The sequence below is a fragment of the Glycine max genome, chromosome 7, assembly GCF_000004515.6.
Source record: "Glycine max cultivar Williams 82 chromosome 7, Glycine_max_v4.0, whole genome shotgun sequence".
NCBI lineage: Eukaryota > Viridiplantae > Streptophyta > Magnoliopsida > Fabales > Fabaceae > Glycine > Glycine max.
The window spans coordinates 18772837-18796153 of record NC_038243.2 but is presented as its reverse complement, the minus strand read 5'-3'; the positions used below and the strand labels follow the sequence as shown (position 1 = coordinate 18796153).

The following is a 23317-nucleotide window of genomic DNA, read 5'->3' as shown; positions in this document are numbered from 1 at the left end:
TGAAGAACGCTAGGGCTTAACGCGTAAGTGCGTGTTAAGCCTATTGTGCACTAAAAGTACAAGAAATTTTGACTTTTTTTTTGCGCCCTAAGCCCGAAGTTGTGTGCTAAGTCCAAATAATTAAATTGCAACTCCAAAGATATTATTGGGCTTAGTTCGTCATATGGGGCTTAGCGAGTTTTGTAGGAGGAAATTTCCTACTAAATCCGCTTAGCGAGCATCACAAGCTTAGCAAGAATGCATGGCTCGCTTAGCCTGCGCTTGCGCGCATAGCCTAATTTGAGATATTACAAAACAAAAGTGGTTTTGGGCTTAGCGCGACATGCAAGCTTAGCCAGTTGCCCATACGTGCTTAGTCTACACATGTGCACTTAGCCTGCACTTGTGCGCTTACTCCAAATACGAAATATTTTAAAACATGGAATTCTTTGGGCTTATCGCAGCGTGCAAGCTTAGCGCAACAAAACAACATGTGCTTGCTAAGCGAACACATGCACATTGAGCGCATAGCATAATCAGACAACAAACAACAACAAACATTTGCACTTAAATCAACTAACACAAATATTCATAGAGTCATGAGCATAACCAAAATCAACCTAACATCAACACACAAACCAACTAACACAATTATTAAACAAGTTACAGAAAAGAGGAGAAAGACACAAACCAACTAACACAATTATTAAACAAGTTACAAAAAAGAGGAGAAAAAGGGTAGAAATCCTGGGTTGTCTCCCACTAAGCGTTTCTTTAATGTCATTAGCTTAACGGGTCAAATGACTTCAAGACGGCATGAAGGTCACATAGAACACATATTCCTTACATTTTCACTTCTTAGCTAGAGACTCCATGAAAATCATGTATCCCTGAAATGTCTTCCATATCATTGCAAGGGAAGTGTTGGTGATCAAGGAGAAAATGACACTTAAAGATTTATCACATTCTCCATGCCTTTTTTCCTTGCCAATCAATTGATGAGAAGAGGTATTGACTTGGAGAGGACTTTCTTGTTAAATTTTTACTTGTGAGCACTTCTTCCACTGTTGTTGTGTTCTTTCCTCACGTTTTTATTTTTTTGCTTCATCTTTTTCTCTTCATCATGCTCTTCTACAAGACTCTCCTCATGCTTTAACATTACTCACATATGAAGGGAAAATTTGTTTAATCCAGGGCCCTCGTGCATATTCTTCCTTTCTCCTTTATCCCTATTTCAACAAGATGATAATTTCTTTTATTTCTTTTTCTTTCTAAATCACTTTTCTCTATTTGTTTCTCTCCCAAATCAATCCATCTAAACGAATGTAAATGCATGCTCATAAATATTAAATAGAAGTAATCACAATTTTGTTTTTAATAAGTGGATCTAACAGATGAGTTAGTTAAGTAAGTGTGTGTATTGTTTTAAGCTTTCTCATTCCTGAATTGAAATTCTATGGATAAAAAAAATTTATAAGTTGAAGTAGGATTTGACAAAAAAAAAAAGAAAAAGAACTAGCTAATTAAATTAAATCAAATCAATTTTTTAATATTTTAAAACTAATCCAACCAAAACCAACTGAATCAAACTCAAGTTGAACTGCATCAAGCCATGTTCAATTTTGTTAACTTTTAATGCAATTATAAATCGGGGTTTGGCGATCTATATACAATATGTTTATTCATAATTCATATAGTGCCGGGTCTGGTATTCGTCTATAATATAATCCAATTGATTTCCATTTTAATTTATTTTCTATATCACCTTGTTGTAATGGTTATTTATTTATTTATTATTCAATGCTCCTTATTTCTATCCTTGTTTAAAATTTATATTTTATTGATTTTTTCACATGAAATTTATTAAATTTTACTGCAAATTAAAAGGAGAGGAAAAAAAAAAATACACATTATGAGATGCCTGAGTTGAGACTTTAGAGGACCTCCTGAGTAAATGGTTATTGATGATTTGATGGGGGATGACGCACGCACCTCCAAAGTGGAAAACCTCCCCCGATAATTATTTACATTAAATTATTACCACACTAATGATTTTTAAACCATCTGCATTCTAGCATAACTTTGGTTCTATTCCAAATCGAATCAATTGTCAACTATTTAAACGTGAAGTTGCAATCATCTTATTTTATTTTTTTCTCGACAAACTAAAGACATTATTTGAGTGGTCCTATATCATACTTATAACTTGTCAACTATTCTGACAGGCAAATTAAATATTTGTACATTTATTTTGGTGATTAACCTTATTGGTTGTATAGTGGCATGAGTCAACAATACTTCCAAATAATGCTATTTAATTTATATTTATAATTTAATATGAAAACTGTGTATTGAGGTTGAAGCTGACACATATTTCCTGACCTTGTGGGTGAAACGATGAGCTTTGAATATAGACATAGCCAGAGAGAAGGTCTACCCATATATATAATTCTGGAAAGAATTTATGTAGACATTAGTCTCTCGTCACTAAAATATATGTCAAATTCACAATAATGTCATTATGCACCAGTAAACCAATACTATACCAACAACACTTAACATATAAGTAATAATTACTTATGTTATTTAATTAAGTGGTCTAATATTTGAATCTTAGTAAGTTTTTGGGTATGAAATAAATCGTATTGAGAGAAAAATATTTATTTTATATATGTTCGAGGATTCCAACAAAAATTAATTACCAAGTTTAGTGAAGACTTTTTTGTATCAATATCATAATAAAAAAAACATAAATTTCAATTACATGGCATACATCATCAAATCTTCAATAAGCTCTTCCATTCATAGTCATCAACCCAACTCAATATTGACCAACCCAATGTCGCGGGTTGTAGGGTATAGAGGGTTGAGAAAAAAACCCAAATTCAATTTAGACCTTTAAATGAAGTTCAAGTCCTATAAAACTGTTTTTTATGTTTTCCAAGAATTTTTGAAAGTTAAGTCCACATTGGGCCATATTGGATTGGACTAAAATCGTTTACATTTAATTTTGATTCAAAATTTTAAGGGTGTTGCTAGGTGCACCTAACATTATTGCTGGTGCACCTAGCATTATTGCTAGTGCACCCAACACTTAAGGTAAAATGACGAAAATATCCTTAATCCGTAAGCCATTTAAGTTGATCCGTAAAAACCTTACGGATCAACTTGATCCATAGAAACCTTATGAATCAACTTAATCCGTAAGACTTTTACGGATCATGTTGATCCGTATTGTTCCATAAAAGGCTTACGGATCAAGTTGATCCGTATCAATCTTACGGATCAACTTGATCCGTATGATTTACGGATCACCCTCACACACACCCATCACAAATACGAAAAAAGCGCAGGGACAGTTTTGGTATTTTAATTAAATGCTGGGTGCATCAGCAATAATGCTGGGTGCACCTAGCAACACTCAAATTTTAAACCAAAGTCTTATATTTTATCAATTGGGTTTGTGTAAACCTGACTAGCTCAGCTCATTTTATCACTAATTATAATATTAGTACAAATATAAATAATTAGAATGGCATTCATATAAATACAAAGTATCAAAATTAACAACAAAAACATAAGGTATCCAGATAGTAAAGCTGAAAATGCTAAGATAGTGAGAGTACAAGTGATATAGAATAAGAGAACAAAGAAAGCTATATGAAATTTGATTTTGATAATATCCATCAAGACGATTTAATACAATACATGGTTAATTTAAGTCCTAAGACCATATGATCTTCGGTCTTTATTTTTTTGACAGAATATGATCATTGGTCTATGAATCATTGTACTATATATATTCATCAACTTTATTCTTCCTCCCCCTCTCTGTTAGTCATTCATCAAAAGGTCCAAAGTCAGCTTCTTGTGAAGGTTTACCGTGGTCAAGTTAATATAGCCTAGCGCATCCTTAAAGGAAAGCATATCATCTCTCTAGACACCTATAGGTTCACTAACATCTATTTATTTTAAAATATAGAGACGGGGCTTTTGAGATGTATGTTTTATATAAAGTGGAAATAGAAAATTAATTAAATAAAAATTAAAAGAGCTAAATACTTAAATTAGGTATTTTTATTTAATTACTTTTGCAAAAAAGAAAAAAAATTCATGAAACAACTCCATGTGAGTGATATTTTTCATTGATACGTGGAATGAGATATCCTATATATACGCGACTACGGGGTCTACGCAAGGATCGTGATTGCGCGATATTATAATACTTTTACTTATGGCGGGAGATTTCTAATATTTTAATAATTCCATTTCTAAATAATTTAGCAAAGACTGGTATAAAACGACAGACATACTCATTCTGAAATAAAAATATACTGGGGCTTTTGTAAAAAGAAAATAAAAGTGAAGTTTGATCCGAATTTATAGGTTCACCCACTCTATTGTAGCTTGACGTATTAGAATTAAAAATGATAGAAATAGCGAAGTACACGACAATACTGTTTAGCGTGGACCTCTTCAAAGACATAGATGCCCAATTTGGAGTGAATCTTTGGAAATCACGAACATATTTACTGTATAAAATAAGTAAGTTATTATCGGGATGTGTTCTTTGTTTTGATTATGTGAATTAAATCTCGAGTTATTCTTTTAGAATTATACGTAAAAACAAAATATACTCCTCCCTAAATATATGAATCTCTTTAAGTAATTTGCAATCTTTTAAAAAAATTGATTAATATAGTTAATAACATTAAATTTGTTAATAATTTATATTATTTTATCAAAATTTCTCTTAAAATTATTAAAACTCATTCATTTTTTTTCTCTCAATTACTTTTTCACTTAATTAGGTAATATGTGTTAGTCTTTTTATCTGATCATTATAAGAAAGATAATATATTTTTATAATACATAACATTATTGTAAAGTAATTAAGGATATTTGAGTTAAAAAATAAATAATACAAAAAATAACTTAAAAATAATCTTATAAAAATGATACAAATAAAATTGAAAATATTGAACATATTTAGGGATGATGGAAGGAGTGGTTAATAAGCCAGACAAATAGAATTTGGATTTAAAAATTAATATAAATATAGTTATTTTTACATTATTAAATATTTGAATAAAAGATAACTTTTAAGCACTTTAATAATTAAAAAAGTATTATTTTGTAGCATTTGATGTGTTATTGTTCAGCACCAAAAAGAAACAATATACGAAGCCTAATATAGAATCTTTGGTGGTTTTCAGGTAGCCAATCTCTGGTTTAGTCGTTTACAAGGATTTTAGTGCACAAGTCATTATTTGCAAGAGATGGTCAAGTGAGAATTATACAGTGATTGTATCTTGTCATTGTTAGGCATACTTATATCACTTAATTGAAAGGTCTCTTTCAAAAAGAACCTATAAGAAAAAAATTAGATGTTCAATCAAAGGATTGATACTTGGGGAATGTGTTTTTTAAGTTAGTTGTGTGAGTTTATAGCAATGTTGTTGTAGGGTGAACCTGAAGAGACTTGTGAAGGATAATATACTAGAGTTAAGTGGACTTGCAAGGTTAAAAAATATTGGTTAAAGAACCTGCAGAGATTAATCCTGAGTTCAAAACCTGCAGGAAATGAGAATACTAACATGAAAATATGAGAATATAAACTTGGAGATGTGATAATATTTAACTTGCAAAAATAAAAATGTTGGATTTGAAAGCAACCTACAAGGACTTAAGAAGAATACTACGAAAGCACGGGGAGAATTTGAGAATTACTTTGTAAGATCTAAAATTATTTTGCAATTCTGTAGTCACGACAAGAAAAAATCCGAAATAGCGACCGAATTTTGTCACCCAACACTATCAGTCGCAATTAGAGACCACTCCAAGTCTTGTACAACGGCAACTTCGAAAGCTTAGCGACTGACTACATCACCCCGCAAAATGATACACTTTGCTTCAGTTGCTAAATCGATAGCAGTTATAATTTGTTTGCGTCGACAATAGCGGTCGCTAAAACACATGTTATTTTAGCTATAGTATTTTTCGGTCGCTAACGACAAAAAATAAAACACCTCACGTTTACTTTTTTGACCACCCTCATAGTCACTAAAATAAATATTAAAAGTAAATACTTTTATTAAAAAAAGTAAACTTATTAGTAGTAATAATACTGTAAATATTATTCCATATGAAAATAAAAATAAAAATAAAAATAATAATAATTAATAACTATATAATTACTTACTATATTTCTTTTTTATATTATGTTTTGTATACATTTACTTAAAAATTGACATCTAATATAAAGATTTACAATACAGCTTTTTTCAAAACAAAAAAACTTAACATATCTTTTATATAAATAATATATAGTTTTTTTGTTACAATAAATAACATATAATAACAAATATAATACTAATATATAATATATTAAAATTTATATAATTACAAATAAAAATAACAATGGTTTTATAATTTTGTGATATAGAATAATTTTATAACATCAGGAATATAATAAATATTTAATATATATTTCTAATAATTGATGAAAATAAATATATAACATTAAAAATTTAAATATATAACTAGTTAAGTTCCTAATTTTTTAATTGGGTTTCTGAAACAGTTAGAATCTAAATTCTAATCTCAAAATGAAAATGAATTGAAAAATTCTAGAAGAAAAAAAAGTAATTTGATTGGTATATAACCTGTAAGTTATCCCTATGTGTTATAAAATATCACAAATTTTGAAAAGAATCAAAATTTTGGATTCAATATGGAACGATTTACTATTTCTCTATTGATTCCCATCCAATCAAAGTACTTAGAGACTCAAAATTGGACAAAAGCAAAATACCCAATCAAAGAAATCTTGAATTATCTATCTCAAACCAAGAAAAAGATATTAAAAACAATTATGTAAGATCAGACAATGAAAAAATGAAAAAAATAATAAGGGTATAAAGAAAAACAAGAACATCTTACTAAGAAATTTTTTAATTTCATTTAAATTGGAATAATTTCTTAGGTCAAAGTATTTGTTTTTTAATGAGGTGGCTACTATTATTTATTTTAATGAAAGTTAGATAGAAGGATCCCATTAAAAATAAATATAAGTTCATAGATTTAATTAATTATCAAATGATTCAAAAAACTATAGATTAATTTAATCTTAAACTAATTTTTTTTACTATAAATTAACTTGTTGTATAGTATTTAATTGACGTGATAATATTAATAAAATACGAATTAAAAAATTGTATTTATAGTATAAATTTTAAAATAACATCTTTTATTTTTTTATAGTTATGTTATATTTTTTAAACTTAAGCAAACTAATTGATAATTAACCAAGAGTTATATGTAGGTTTTTGTCTTTATATATAAACATGCATTTTTCTTACTTTAGTCCTTATAATATACAATTTTTTTAGTCGATAAATTTACAAATTTCTCATTTTAATCTTTACAAATATACTACTTTCAAGATTATTTAGGTTTAGGATGAGGGAGAGAAATATAGAAGAAATAATATTTATTTCATGTGACATTCATATCTCTTACAGTGTACTTTAATTTAAATATTTTTTTTTATTTTCATTTTTTCTATTTCAAAATATATATCATCTCAACCAAACACAACATTAGTCCCAATAAATTTTTTACCTCTAAACTTTTACGAATATCTCTCTCTCTCTCTCTCTCTCTCTCTCTCTATATATATATATATATATATATATATATATATATATATATATATATATTTACCCCCCAAATTTTACACAAGTATAATTTTTTAAAAAAAGTATAGCTTAAAAAACTATAATATCCTTAATAAAAATTAATTACCCTTAAAATCTATTGGGTTTTCTATCCTAAATTTTTTGTGGAAGTTGTTAACATTTTTCAACTAAAAAATACGCTTATGTTAACGATCTCCGTATAATATTATAAGTTGTACGTCATTGATTTCTGAGTAGTTGGCTATCGGAATTAATGGGTAGACTACAAGACTCCCATATTGCTGCAATATTACACGATAATAAAGTTGACAAATGTTGGGGTTGTAAAACCTACCATTATCAAGAACCTCGTGATTGATAGAAAATAAGAAAAGATTTCCTTTCCCACGCCTTTGTTGATCTGAGTCATGCACGATCCATGCATGCATAGATGCCCACACGGTTACGCACGAGTGAGGAATGAAAAAGGTTCCTCTAATCACCAACCAAAATGCATTCTCTTTTTCGACCAAAGAGGAATGAGAGAATGGTAACGTTAGCTGGAGAGAGGGGGAACAGTTTCATTGACAATATTACTGAACCACATATATTGAAAAAAAAAAACAAAATATTGAGTTTATAGACTTTAAAATTAACAAAAAGAAACGAAACCCACATATATTGTAAATTTATGTCGATCCAAGATGAATATGAGATTATTTTTCAATATTTACAAGTAAAATCCGATTATTTATCAATATTTTTTATACCAAATAATATGAGCAATGATATCCTTGCCTCACCTCATTGAAAAATCAAAAGAAAACAAAAGTTAAATAAAATGAAAAACGAAATTAAAATATAGAAAGGAAACAGAGTTTAGCAAATAATGCAAGGAGGAGCAAGCCCCGTGATTCCCGACGAAAGGGCATATATTTCATATTATCTTTTGAGAGGTTTGGGTCTGCATCAGAGACAGCACAGCATCACATTTTCACAGTCTCTCACACGCATCAATGAAATATTCAAAATGCCCACACCTTCTGTTACTCACTGCTGTCTATTCATACATTTCTTACTGTCATACATGTGTGGCTGGTAATTCATATTTATAATAATAATAATAATAATATGTTATGTGGTGCCCACCTTTAATTTTCTTTCATTCCAAATTCTCATGAATAATGACTCATATACTGTTAATTATCATCCGTGTAAATAGCTTAAGTGTAATGAGAATCATGAGACTGAGTTATTATAATTAAGTGATTGTTGACAACGAATTTATGTAATATAAATAATGTACCAGTATAAGTATAACGTGATTTATTATCTCATAATATATGTATTATGTTCACAACTCATGTAATTCAACATCTACTTACATTGGAATGCTTTAAGCAATTGTCTTGATGAATACAATATATTTTTTTTCAAAATAAATAAAAGATTAGAATGGAATAAAACAATATCATATTATTTTACATGGAATAATAAAAAAAATCATTTTGGATAAGAAAAGTGATTAATAATTATCACGTTCCCTAGCTACCATGTTCTAATAAATAAAATTTTTACTATTTTTATAAACACAGAATTACAGTTCATAGCCCTTTTCTTGAGTCTACTCACCTCGATTATGCTATACCTTTTTATTAAGCACCTGGATATCATCCTATCATAAGCAGTCTGATCAGCATCATTGTTTATGTTTTGACAAAGAGATCAGATTTTTCGAATCAACGTATTTGAATCCGTTATTAATTAATTAGCTAGGCTCGAGGCCAATCCATCTAAAATGCTACTTGGGGTCTAAGAGGAGAATTAACCTAAACTGCTAAGTGTAGATGACCGAAATTAACATTAATTCGTACAAGCGAGGAACAAGACCAGCCAGCCACTAAAATAAACTTACATCGCCCTGAAATAATTTAGTGTTCTATTCTAGAATATTCTTGGACACCATGCCAAGTGATGTAAGATCCAACTCGTATTAGACATCCTATAAATACAACCAACGTTAACAATATCAGTCAGATACATATTTATTAACGTACATTGATACTATGCCAAAATCACTACTCACCACTGTAACTCAACTATATATGCCAGGATAAAGAATCATAGTCATGGTTCTAAATCAAGGTTGAGTTTTCCTCGCAATACTTGATTATTACAAGAAATTACAGACAAATACATTATAATGATGATGCTATTGTGATAAGTCGAAAAACCTTTATCTTGAACTGTAATTAAGCTGCACACCACAACTTAGAACCATGATCATCTCCTATACAACAAGATTCAAACCTGATTTCAATCAAACTCAACTATGAGTACTTAGCTTGGACAAAAATATGACAAAGCATTATTAAGAAAATTGAAATTAATATTTTAAATGTGGATTATTTTTAAATGTACTTATATGCTCTATTAAAAAAAATGAATTCTTCATATAAATTATCAATTTTAATATTTTTAATTTCCTATAAACTGAAATTTAACACCTTAAAAGTCTATAGATGGAGGACTACAAAGTGGATGAAGACCATGGTTTGACTTCATATGTGGCTGGCCTCGGAATTTTGGGGAGTGAAACCCTGAGACCCACTTGATATTATTGTTCTTTATTAATTATTTAGTATCGGTACTAGTAGTATTCTTATCATGAGAAGAATTAGACTCGTATTTCAAATTTCTCGGGAAACATTTCTTTTATTTTTTCCTATTGTATGCAATATGTTCGGTTCTACTAACGTAATACTAAACAATTAATATGACTGGCCATAATATATTCATATGAACTACTTTACTATATATCATCACATAAAAAAGAAAAATTGTTATCCAAGTTGTAAAAGATAAAATTGGCCTCACATGAAATAATCAAGTATATTCCTTCCATTCCTTGATGTCCATGCATATATTAAATACACCAACATGCTTACGAAATGAGAACCAAATTATTCGTTTACCCATCTCAAAGAGACACATAAAGAGAGAGAGAGACAGAGAGAGAAGCTATTCTAACTTCTAAGTTCTGTGTGAAGATCAATCTACGATTTGGACTATTTCACTATCTGGGTATCACATATATAGGTACGCGCGGCTTGTCATCGATTTATGTAGCCATATATCATATGGTGTTGCTAAGATCAAGGGTTTTCTTTTTCAATGTCCAAGCATAGAGGAGGAAGAACAATAGGAGGAGTTGCAAAAGTAAAAAGTATTCAATTCCAAACAATTCCACCAATAATTAACATATAGAGACATAGAGAAAAGAAACTGTTTCTTTTGTCTTGTTGCTTCAAATTGTGATCTTAAAATCCAGTTTCCAAGGCAAGTGTGTGCGTGGAAGGATTATGAGGATGGAAGAAGAGAGACATGGCTCGGAATGTTCAAAGACAAGCCCTTCTAACGAAGAAGGTTGTGAAGAAGAAAGTGAGGGCAATGAAGATGAAAGCAAGCCAAACAACAACAATGGAGGAAGCTCAAGCAACAGCACTGTGGAAGAGAACGAGAAGAAGACCACAGTGAGGCCTTATGTTAGATCTAAGATGCCAAGGCTACGATGGACACCTGATCTTCATCTTCGCTTTATTCATGCTGTTCAAAGACTTGGAGGACAAGAGAGTGAGTTCAACACACGCACATAGCTTGTTTCTGACTTAATTTCTAGCTAGATTTCAATTTTCTTGAGGGATTTTATCATTAATCTTTGCTAGGTTAATTAATTAATTAATTCAACAATTAATTTGAATTGTGTTATAATTTATTAATTTTTCTGAATAAATATTGCTTTGCTTGGGTGTAGGAGCAACCCCAAAGTTAGTTCTTCAGTTGATGAACATCAAAGGTTTAAGTATTGCTCATGTCAAGAGTCATTTACAGGTAAGCCATAGAATAATTGCTACCGAAGTTTTTCTTTAAATAGTTTCTTCTTTTTTTTTAATTTCTTTAATTTTCCAATTTGGTTAAATTATTTTCTTTTCCGATGTTTCATTTGCCAGATGTACAGGAGCAAGAAGGTAGACACAAATCAAGGTACAATAAGGTTTCCTTTTTTGTATAATTAATGCTACTATAGTAAGTCTGATTAGGGTTTTTTATTGTTAGAAGTCCCTGATGAATATTTGAATTATACATGACAGTATTGGCTGATCCTAGGCTTCTTGTAGAAACTGGAGACAGAAATGTTTACAATCTTAGCCAACTTCCCATGCTTCAAGGCTATAATCCAAGCCAAAGTTCAGCATACAGGCACACATTCTTCTACCAACATCACTTCAAATTCTCACAAACATTCATTTAGAATTGAACAACAGAATAAAATTCTTTCTTCTCTTTTCAGATATGGATATGGGGATGCTTCTCTTGCTATCTATGAAAACATGGTGCATGGGCCTTTCATGAATAGAAGTTCCTTGGATGAATCTGGAGCTGAATTTTGTGGCAGCAGATTGACTCATGGGACCAATAGTAACATCAATTGGATTCATAATATGTTCCAAGTTGATTCTTCTTCTAGTTTTAATGAACCATCAACAAGCAAAGTTCATGAACCAAAACATAAGTTCTTCTCATTTGGTGGCAATGAATCCTCATCCACACAAATCAAAATGAGCCAGGTTGATCTACATCTATCAACTCAACCGCAGCCAAGTGCACAAGAACTCATGCCTAATAATAAGTTTACAACAAATGAGATGGAACTGAAGACCTTGAAAAGGAAGGCTTCAGATATTGACCTTGATTTGAATCTATCACTTAAGTTAAATTCAAGGGTCAGTGCTGAGAACCAAGGAAGCATGGTGGACCATGAAGTTGTTGATAGCAATCTATCACTCTCTTTGTGTTCTCAATCCTCCTCCTTTAGCAGCAGCAGGTTGAAAAAAGCACAAGATCATTCTAAGGAGCAAGGGGAAATTATTAGAGCCAGTACTCTGGATCTGACTATATGAACGAGACAAACTCTAAGTGAGATCCTGAGGTACTGTCAGAAATTATGCATATTGTAACCAATTATTACATTTTTATCTGACACAAATATATTTTCTTCTTGTCTCTATATGAACAGTGAATAACAGTTTGTCTACTACTAAATAGTGGCACTAGCTAGGTGCTAAGAATCATTATCTCAACACCAGTGTTAGTAGTTCTACACTTTTGTCACCGAAATGATAAAAGAGAAAGTTCAGACAACTAAACAATCATATAAGAAGAACGAAGCCGCTTTAATTTGTGCACCTCCTAGATCAATAATTAATGGGTTCAAGAGATATTTTTTTCTTAAAAAAAAAACAAATAAACTGTTTCTGTGTGACTGTCATACTGTGAAGTGAAGCTTGTTTATTAATTAACAACCTTTTATTGACTTTATAGCTTAAGTTTTAAGATTGATTGGTCCATTGAGATGAAATTAAAACTGTTGACGTTAATTTCAAATAGCTGGATCCTACATGTGCTCCGCTCTTAAATTTGTATAGATAATTGGGCTTTTTTTAGTAATCAAATTTTAGAAAAAATAAAAAATGATGATAAGTAGTAACCAAGTTTATTTTTTATATATTTTTTTCTAGCAGTCCAATAATTTTATTTGAATGTATTTGAATATAACAGAAATTACTGGAAAGAATAAACATTTGTTTTGAATAAATTGTGATAGACAAGTTATGAATGAAAACAAAGAAGAAATGTCATAATTGAATTTGCTTGGTTGAAAACTTAATATAAGTTTTTGATATTTATTTTCTATGAAATGTAGGGTTCACTTCAGAGTAAATGGAAGTTTTCATTAACTAATTTATTATAAAAATTAAATAATTAATTCTTGCATATTCATTCAATATATCAATATAATACTATAAAAAAAGTTGTTAAAATCGAGATTTTCCCTAGGATTAAAAGAGAAATGAAAGATCATAACTAAAAAATTGTAACTAAATAGTATGATCGTATATCTTTCTACTTAAAACACACAATTAAAGAAAATAACCTCTAAATCTAACATTAAATAAAATTAAATTAAAAATTCATAATCATAATAAATCACATATTCATAAAATGTACATTAATATAGAATTGAAATTCATAATTATATGCTACGTTTTATTCATTTTCTATTACAACTTTTTAGTTTATCATATTTTTATTACTGTTGTTACATAGTTTAATATGTTTATAATAATAATAATTTTATTTTTTATTATTATTAGTTACTACACTTAGCTCGAGTTAGCTTAAGTTAAAGGCCTAGCCAACTAGAGAGAGAGAAAGCAGTAAAAAACATGTTGGGCCCATTGAACCAACGGCCCAAATCTCCAACCCTAGTTTTATTTAAACCCTAAGAGACACAAGACTCCGATAGTTGAGTGTCTCCCGTCTACAAATATGAAGGGCAAAACGTAGCAGCCGCAAAAAGGGATACACGCAACAACGAAGATCCTATCGACGATACAAATCGATGGCGACAGTGTGGCTGCAACGTCCGGCTATTCCAAACAACAAAAAAGTCATACATGAACGGATCGAGAGATAAGGTCATGCGACAATCAGGTAATTTCAAACCAAAGAAGAAAAGATTTAGGATTTTTAGGATCGTCAGATCAACAAATTAACATATGTTTTTATTTAATAGTAAAATCATGACAATGATCTTACCTCCCAACAATCCTATCTTCGATCCATCACGGAAGCCCTTCATTTACTTGTAAAATTGTGTAATCTCACTTGTATAATCTCAATTTTAATAACCATGGGTATGAGATTTCTTGTTTTGGGGTTGTTTTTGCATCTTTTTGTTATAATACAACCATTTTTTCATCTTTTTTTGTTTGTTTTTTTTTTGTGCTAGAAAAATTACAACTTTGATGCCACAATCATTTCTATTTTTTTTAGTCTTTGTAGTTGTGGGATCAGCTTCCTCTACCAAGAAGAACATATACCATTCTATAATTAAATAAATCCAAGGAGTATTGGTTCTATAATTAAATTTAATAAGGAATTCAGAAATTTTGATGTTGACAACATTTACAGGAAGTCTGGTCCAGATAAGCATGAGGGTTTGGGGTTTTTTTAGTCTTTGTTGTTGTGGATAATTTTTTCCTCCATTTTGGTGATATATTAGAAAGAGAGAAAAAAAAGCATCTAGCTACAATGAAGATTCTATCGACAATACAAATTGGTGGCGACAATGTGGCTGCAATGTCTGGCTATTCCAAATAACAAAAAAGTCATACATGAATGGATTGAGAGATAGGATCACGCGAATTTCAGGTAATTTTGAACCAAAGAAGAAAAGATTTAGGGTTTTTAGGATAGTCAAATCAACAAATTAACATATGTTTTTATTTAATAGTAAAATCGCAACAACAGTCTCACCTCCCAACAATCCTTTCTCCGATCCATCACATAAGCCCTTCATTTACTTGTAAAATTGTGCAATCACACTAGTATAATCTCAATTTTAATAACCATGGGTATGAGATTTCTTGCTTTGGGGTTGTTTACAATATAACCATTTTTGCATCTTTTTTTTGTTTTTTTGTTGTTCTAGAAAAATTACAACTTTGATACCACAATCATTTCTATTTTTTTTAGCCTTTGTAGTTGTGGGGTCAGCCTCCTCTACCAATAAGAAGGACATCTACCATTCTATAATTAAATAAATCCAAGGAGTAGTGATTCTATAATTAAATTAAATAGGGAATTTAGAAATTGAGATGGTTGCAACATCTATAGGAAGTTTGGTCCTAATAAGAATGAGGGTTTGTGGTTTTTTTAGTCTTTGTTGTTGTGGATAATTTTTCCTCCATTTTAGTGATATGTTAGAAAGAGAAAAAAAAGCATCTAGCTACATGTTGTGATCAACTATAATACTTTGTACATAATTAAAAGCTAGCTAGGATATTATAATGCTAAGAGGTACAATGCATATTTGTGCCTAGACTCGAGCAAGCATTGTTCATATTTACTTCTCTAAATAGCATTAGGAATATGCCATTATGCAGATGGAATTGGTGACAAAAATATTCTAGATGTGAATAGAGAAATCAGTTCATCTACTAATGGTCCCTAGAGCAACATGACAAGAAGTTCAAGACCTGTCGCGTCTCCAAATTTATTGATCACCTTTGTTGGAACTCAAATGTAAATGATGATGAGGTAATTTAATTATTGTCTTGTAATGATTGTTTAAATACTAGTGAACTATTGATTACCAGAATATTTTACTTACAAGGTCGCTCAACCTATTTGAGAATTGTTATCATGTTCTAATTTAGACCAAGGCTAGAGATTCATCTAAAAGGTTGTTAAGTTCTAATTTTTATGATATTATTCTTTTGCAATCATGATTCTTTTCTTGGGCACATGTACAATGCCAATGATATTGTTAGTGATCCTCCTCGTGCTTGTCTCTTTGGATGAGTAAAGGATACCAAGTTTGCAAGAGTCATACCTTTACTGCAAGCCTACTTTGTTAGTGAAAATATTGTTGAAAGGTTGTTCTCTCTCCATATTTTAAAGACATTTCTATGTAGTATATTTCTTATTGATACTAATTGATTTTTTATCTATAATATGTTGCACTTAAAGCTAAGCTATTGCCTGATCAAGTTGAACTATGAATGGTATAGGAGTCACAAACCAACACTATAAGAGGTGAAATAAGTGTTGCTTCAGACAAGGATAAATTGCATGATCTAGAAAATGAAGAAACTTTGGCCAAACTGTTCACTCAAAATGTCATCAACTGTGTTTATTTGGTAAATTTTAAGGGCAACTTAATTGGAAAAACTTCTAATTGAATAGATATTTATAAGGAAAGAAAGTAAGAAAATAAAATAAGTTTCTCTTTCAAACCATCTTATAAGATAAACTTATTTTATTTTTTTCCTTGTAAATATTTATCGAATTTTTTTCTAAACAAAGGGTCTTTTGAGAGTTTACCAGATGAGCACAGTTGGATGACATTCTGAGTGTATAGTTCTACCAAAGTTTCTTTATCTCCCATTGCACATAATTTATCTTTGTCTAGATAACGATCATTTCACCTCTTATAATGTTGGGTTATGAGCTTTCTACCAATCATAATTCAACTTGATTAGGTAGTAGCTCAATTTTAAGTGCATCATACTGTAGATAGAAAAGTTATTAGAAACAATAAGAAATATGCTACATAGAAATGTATTTAAAATATTGAGAGAGAATAACCTTGCCCCATTATCTTTACTAACAAAGTAGGCTTTCAATAAAGGTATGGATCCTGCAAACTTGGTATCCTTTATTCATCCAAAGAGACAAGCATGAGAGGGATCTCCAACTATATCAGTCGAGTCGTATTTGTGCCCAAGAAAAAAAATCATCATTGCAAAAATAATCATAAAAATTAGCACTTAACCTTTTAGATGAATCTCTAGCCTTTGTATAAATATTAACATAATATAACAAATTCTCAAACAGGTTGAGTTACCTTGAAAGCAAAAAGTTTTAGTAGTCTATAGTTCACTAGTATATAACCAATCATTACAAAAGAAATTACCTCATCATTATTTACATGAGTTGCAAAGATGATCAATAAATTTGGAGAGACTACAAGTCCTAGAATTCTCGTCACCAACTCGAGTGTTACTCTAGTGACTATTTGCAGATGAACTTATTTCTCTACTCATATCTTAAATATTTTCATCAATAGTTTCATTTGCATCAATAGAGAAGTAATAATGGCAAATGCTTGCTCGAGTCTAGGCACAAATATGCATCATACCTTTTGGCTTTTTTACATAATTTCCATTCCATATTCTAGTATCATAGATTTTATTTATGCAAAGTATTGCGATCAAAATTTGTAGGTAGATGCTTTCATTTCTCTTTCTAATCTATCTATAATTTAACAACCAATGATAACATGCAAAACTTATTTTACTATTCATATAACAGTGTCGTTCCTGTTGTGGCCTTTTGACCAAACCATATTCTATCAAGGACTACCACACCTTAACTATGATTGGTTTATTGTTGTAACAAATGAAGTTGGTGGTTGACAGTGTTTTTAGTGATGTCAATAAGTTGTTGTGATTTTTAATTTTACAACCTGGTGCAAGTTGACTCTGCCAGTGAAATACATATATATTTGCAACCTTATTGCTTCTACATACAATAATGCTTGTGCAAGAAGTATTTTTGTAGACTTATGCCTCCTTCTGTGTTTTTTTTGGGCTTTTGTCATTGTGTCTTGAAACAATTAAAACATACTGACAATAGTCAGATTTGTTATCATTTTTGTGTTGTATTTAAATTTGATTTTAATTTTAAAAAATTGAAAATTATCTTGCCTTATTAGTTTTGCTTCATGGATTTTGCTCTATAAAAAAGGGGACAAGTAGTGAGCCCATTAACGTGGAAGAGTAACAATGTCTCTTTTGTGATTTTCATTAGCTTTCGAAAGTTTTGAATTTGTGAAGCTTTGTTCTCTCCTTCTACACATTAAAAACACTATCCTTATTTTGGCATCTAATTCCCTTTTCTATTTACTTCTTTTTCCCTTTTCTATTTAGAATGCTCAATCACAATTTAACGGGGCAGAGGTTTTAATGTGCTTTGTGTTTTCCATTTTTCTATTAATAATGTGAAATTATGAATTATGATGGAGATTTTATTTAAGCTTTCTCTCTCTCTCTCTCTCTCTATAATTGTATCCTAGGAGTCTACGAAGCATTGCATGTGTGGGAGGGAGAAGGGATTTTGTTTTGTGTTTTCTTTTCTTCATCCACTCCTTTTGGTTTGTATTGAGACAAATGATTTGTATATCATCTTCAACATCTATTATTGTATGGTGATGCCATATCTTTTGTTGAATTTGCTAGAAGGAAACATATGGCCTATAAGCAAAGTTGTTGGGAAACAATTCAAATTGTAATTTCAAATCTCTAAGATATTGTTTAGATTTAAAAATGATATTGTCTTACTTTTAGGATACCATTTATAATTAAAGATATATTCTATAAATTTGATATTTGTTTTCTCTTTTAAGATTATGATGTTAGGTCTATATATAAAGGTTCTTCAAATGAAAAGAATTATCTTGCTTGAAGAGGGGATCATCACCATAGGTGAGAAGAGTCATATTGAGAGAAAGTTTATAAGTTTATTCAGTTTGTCCTAAAAAAACTTGTTGTGAGGAGATCGTAAATGTAAACATGAGAGTCTGAACCACGTTAAACAAGTTGAGGTTAAGGTTGTGCATGTAGGAATAAGGACCTGAACTACGTTAAACAAATTTGTATTTTTTTTTTTATTTCGTTTATAGATGTCTCTTGTTCTTAGTTGTGTGATTTTTGAGTAATAAAGACATGAGAATGTTTTTTCCCAACAAAAGCCACAAGAACCACCTCTTCACATAATCAATCAGCAATCAAACATGCTCAACAAAAAGTGTCTCTCTCTTACGTTCTAAACCTCTAGAAAGATTATTGAATCATTACTTTTCATTGTTAATCTCTTAGTTATATATTGCTTTTTTCCATATATATCCACAAAGCTAAGTGAAAGATTTCCTTTTAAAATGTTATATTATATTTGAAGTATTCATGTATGGATTGGAGGCAGATATCTTCTTGGTGGATTTGATGGTGTTGCTTCAAGGATTCAGCCCAACTAGTGAAATTGGTGAATCATAAGTTGCGGTCCTTGAATCAAGAGGGTCAAGGATCTTATGAGAAGAGATTGGATATGTCTCTTCGTGAAGAATGTTTGGGCTTTATTGACTGGGCCTCCTTTAGAACTCGTGAATCATCTTTTGGTTGATAGTCAAGGAGTGATGTTTAGGGGAATTGCTTTGGGCACCCAACATTTTTGCTGGGCATCCATATGAGTCACTCTCATGCTTCCTCTGCTTCTTTTTTCACGCTTCTTATTCCTCCTTTGGCACACTGCTTCTTCTTTCTGGTCCTTCTTCTTCTTGGTGGTTCGTGTTCTTCTTCCTAGTTCAGGCTTATTCTCCGTGGTTCATCTTCTTCCAAGTAAGTTATTCTTTGTTCCCTCTTTTGGTTGTTTCGTTGTTGTTGTTGCTCTTGGTTTGAATGATTTTATTGCTTCTGTTTTTGTTGATGTTGGTTTGATGTTGTTGTCTAAAGCTTTGGCGAAGAAAAAATGGTATTTTTTTGGAAAAAAAACACAATCCATATGAACCATACAAATCAACAATTCTTATGGACTATACGAATTGCTAATCCTTATGGGTTTTTCTTTGAATTTTTTTAATTCTAAATATATATTTGTGAATTATTTTTTAAATTTTTTTGTAGTGTAATTTTGTTTTGTAATAGTTAGTGTAATTTGATAATTTGTTATGATTTATTTGTTAAGTATTGATTTTTTTTTTATAAAAACAAAAAAAATATTTTAGTTACTACTAAGATTAGATTAGATTGCTAAGACTAAGATTAGATTAGATTATATTACAAAAAAACTAATATAAAATATTGTATTTGTTTAACTTTTTAAAAAAATTGAAACAAATATTTAAAAGATATTAAATTTGTTACTTATGAAAAATATTGAAATCATTATTTAAAATAATTTAAATTTGTTAGTTATAAAAAATATTGAAATGAAAATTTTCAAAAATTTAAATTTGCTATAAAAAATATTTTAATTGTATAATAAATTTGTTATTTACAAAAAATTATTGAAACTAAAATTAAAAAAAATATATATTTTTTAATTAGTTTTAAAAAATGATTGAACCAAAAACTTAAAAGATTTTAAAATTGTTATTTAGTTTTAAAAAAAATTGAATGAAACAAAAATTTAAACGAAAATTGATTTAAAATTTCAAAAATTGATGAAACCAAAATTTAAAATTTAAAATATATTAAGACTGTTAGTTTTAAAAAATTATTGAAACCAAATTTTAAAATATATTAAATTTGTTAGTTACAAAAAATATGGAAACCAAAATTTAAAATAATTTAATTTTGTTAGTTTTAAAAGGTATTGAAACAAATATTTAAAATAATTTAATTTTTTTAGTTTTAAGAAATATTGAAACAAATATTTAAAAGTAATAATAAATTTTTTAGTTTTAAAAAAATGATTGAAAACAAAATTTAAAATATTTTAAAATTTTTTAGTTAGTTTTAAAGAATTTTTGAAACCAAAATTTAAAATATATTAAAATCGTTTGTTTTAAAAAATGATTTAAATGAAAATTTGAAAGATTTTAAAGTTGTTATTTTAAAAAATATTGTGGAGATAATGGTTAGAATTAGAGGTCTCGAACGAACTTTATGCCGAGCAATAGGAAAAGCTCTGGGAAGAGATAGGCAAGTGACATTGATAATGATGCCCCCAGGCCTACCGCATCTGCCCATAGGCAGCGACAACAGGTGCATATTATTGAGTATCCTCCTACAACAACAAAGGATTTAAACGAAGAACATAAACAACCACTTGTTGAAGAAGGTATTACTGGTGTTGAGGGTTTTCCAGAGGGACCCCATGACACATCAATTTTGAGAGATTTTGAAATCACATTGTTCTGAGAGTCTGGAATGGAGAGGTATGTAAATCTTAAAAAACATAAAGCACACAGTTTGCAACTTATTATATTTTTTTTTACATGATCGATATTATTGTTTGCAGGAACATCTTGAGATGAAGCTATCTTCCCATGAAAGGAAGATGGCTAAGTTCGGGAGGTCTGCTCTAGAGATTGAAGGCCTTGTGGCTGCCAACGGACTAAGTCATTTGATTGCATGTTCCCTAGATATGGATGATCGAGGACTAATGTCTGCTTATATGGAATGCTGGCATAAGGAAACTAATAGTTTCCATTTGCCCATCGGAGAGGTGACTATCACCTTGGATGACGTGGCATCGTTGCTACATTTGCCTATCATAAAGGCATTCCATAGCTTCAAACAACTTCATGTCAACGACCCTGTCAATATGTTGGTGGAATTACTCGAGGTCAACACTACAGAGGCAAGAGCTGAGACGATTCAATGTCATGTCTCTTTGTTTGACTATCGTGGCTGCGAGACGTGTATCAGACAAAAATTGAGGCATATCACCGGACTGTAGCAGCGCGAGCATATTTGTTGCATCTACTTGAATGCACACTTTTTGCTAACAAGAGTGCAACACATATTCACGTGGTATTCTTGGATGCACTGCGTGACTTGACGCAGAGTGGGACTTATGCTTGGGGGCGCTGTTCCACTTGTGCATATGTATGATAATTTAAATGAGGCATCAAAGAGCACAACGAGGCAGCTTGTAGGATATATCACTCTATTACAGGTTAGTTCACATGTTAATAAAACATTTTTTCATTGTCGTTGGTTATTATATGTTGTCACTTATTTTAATGAATTTTTTTGCAAAATATCTTTAGTGTTGGAAATACAAGCATTTCCCGTCTATTGATTCTGCCCTAGCTACCGAGGATTATGACGAGAGGAGATCGCATGCATACCGATGGACCTCTGGCAAGGCACTACCCGTGCCAATGTATCGTAGGCATTTAGATAGACTGACCCCTGATGTTGTGTGTTAGATTCCATATGGTGACCACCATTCATTTATAGAATTTGAGGTCATTTCCTTGTTTTTCGGCCATCTCAAATTTGGTCCTTTGGCGATCATTCACCGACCAGAGATGATTGTACAATAGTTTGGGTACATCCAGACTATTCCGCCACATCCTACTGCGTCTTTGACTTCTGTTGAAGAAATAAATGCTAGATGGATGCAGTTCAGTGACTACATTGCACCTATAGGGAAAATTTGTGTAGTGCCTGACCAGCATTAGTCAGATTACATGGAGTGGTTCTACATGATTTCACATCCGTTTATGACTCCAGCACAGCCAGAGGATCCTCCTAAAGTTTTGTCAGTTTAGTAATATGACACATTTGTTGAACTAGATGTGCCTCAGCAACTAGTGGCGACAGCGACACCTAATGAAGTAGACGTTGATGTGCATCGTCCTCGACATGCGGTGGTAATATATATTTTTTCGTATTTTGTGTTCATTGTTTTTTTTTATTACTAACAATTTTTATGTTTTTTTTTCACTTACTAGGATGGTTATGTGGCAATTGCTCATAAATTGGAGAGGCTACTGAACCTGAGGATCTTGATCGAAGGAACAGAAGCCTATACTATTGCTGAAGAATGTTTGAGCATCGCATGAAGCTACATTGGCCAACCAACTGTAGGTCACAGATCAAGGTGTAGGCGACATACGGACAATCATTGAAGTTTTTTTTGGCCGTATATATGTTAATTTTAATTTTTTGGATAATTTATTTATTTGGTACATTTATTTATTGACATTGAAATTTGGTTAATTTATAATTTTGGTGTGTTACACGTTTTTAATTATTTTATACAAATTTTTGTTATCCGTTTATCGTTAATTAGCCGTTAATGTTGATTTGAGGAAAAAATTAATTTGTCCTTAACAAATTACGAATGTATTTTTTTGCAATATTTAAAAATCATAAATCATTTTCAAACTTGACAACACATTGTAAATTGCATGTGTCTGTTTTAAAAAATGAATAGTACACTTACATATTGACATAGAAATGACTACTTAGTTATTTTAGTTCTAATAGTAACAATGCATGTCTAATGCAACATTAAAGCAT

At 30.5% G+C, this 23317-nt stretch overlaps 1 protein-coding gene and 1 long non-coding RNA gene across 4 annotated transcripts; both read left to right on the top strand.

The window, feature by feature from the left end:
• Nucleotides 1-10589: 10589 nt before the first annotated feature.
• On the top strand, nt 10590-12834 carry LOC102662997 (myb family transcription factor EFM). Of its 3 annotated transcripts, XM_026129251.2 has the most exons (6): nt 10593-10757; nt 10990-11291; nt 11473-11549; nt 11669-11702; nt 11810-11918; nt 12010-12830. In XM_026129251.2, the coding sequence occupies exons 2-6, from the start codon at nt 11021-11023 to the stop codon at nt 12617-12619; spliced, it is 1101 nt and encodes a 366-aa protein (XP_025985036.1). In that variant the 5' UTR covers nt 10593-10757; nt 10990-11020; the 3' UTR covers nt 12620-12830. The 3 variants fall into 3 exon arrangements, with proteins under 3 accessions (XP_006583667.1, XP_006583665.1, XP_025985036.1); XM_006583604.3 differs by having other exon boundaries at nt 10590-11291; nt 11837-11918; nt 12010-12834; XM_006583602.3 differs by having other exon boundaries at nt 10592-11291; nt 12010-12832.
• Nucleotides 12835-19270: 6436 nt separating this feature from the next.
• LOC102662900 (uncharacterized) lies at nt 19271-22974 on the top strand. The gene is made up of 5 exons (XR_001389192.3): nt 19271-19678; nt 21013-21219; nt 21303-21962; nt 22057-22665; nt 22747-22974. It is a non-coding gene; the product is annotated as an uncharacterized lncRNA (long non-coding RNA).
• The last annotated feature ends 343 nt before the right edge of the window (nt 22975-23317 follow it).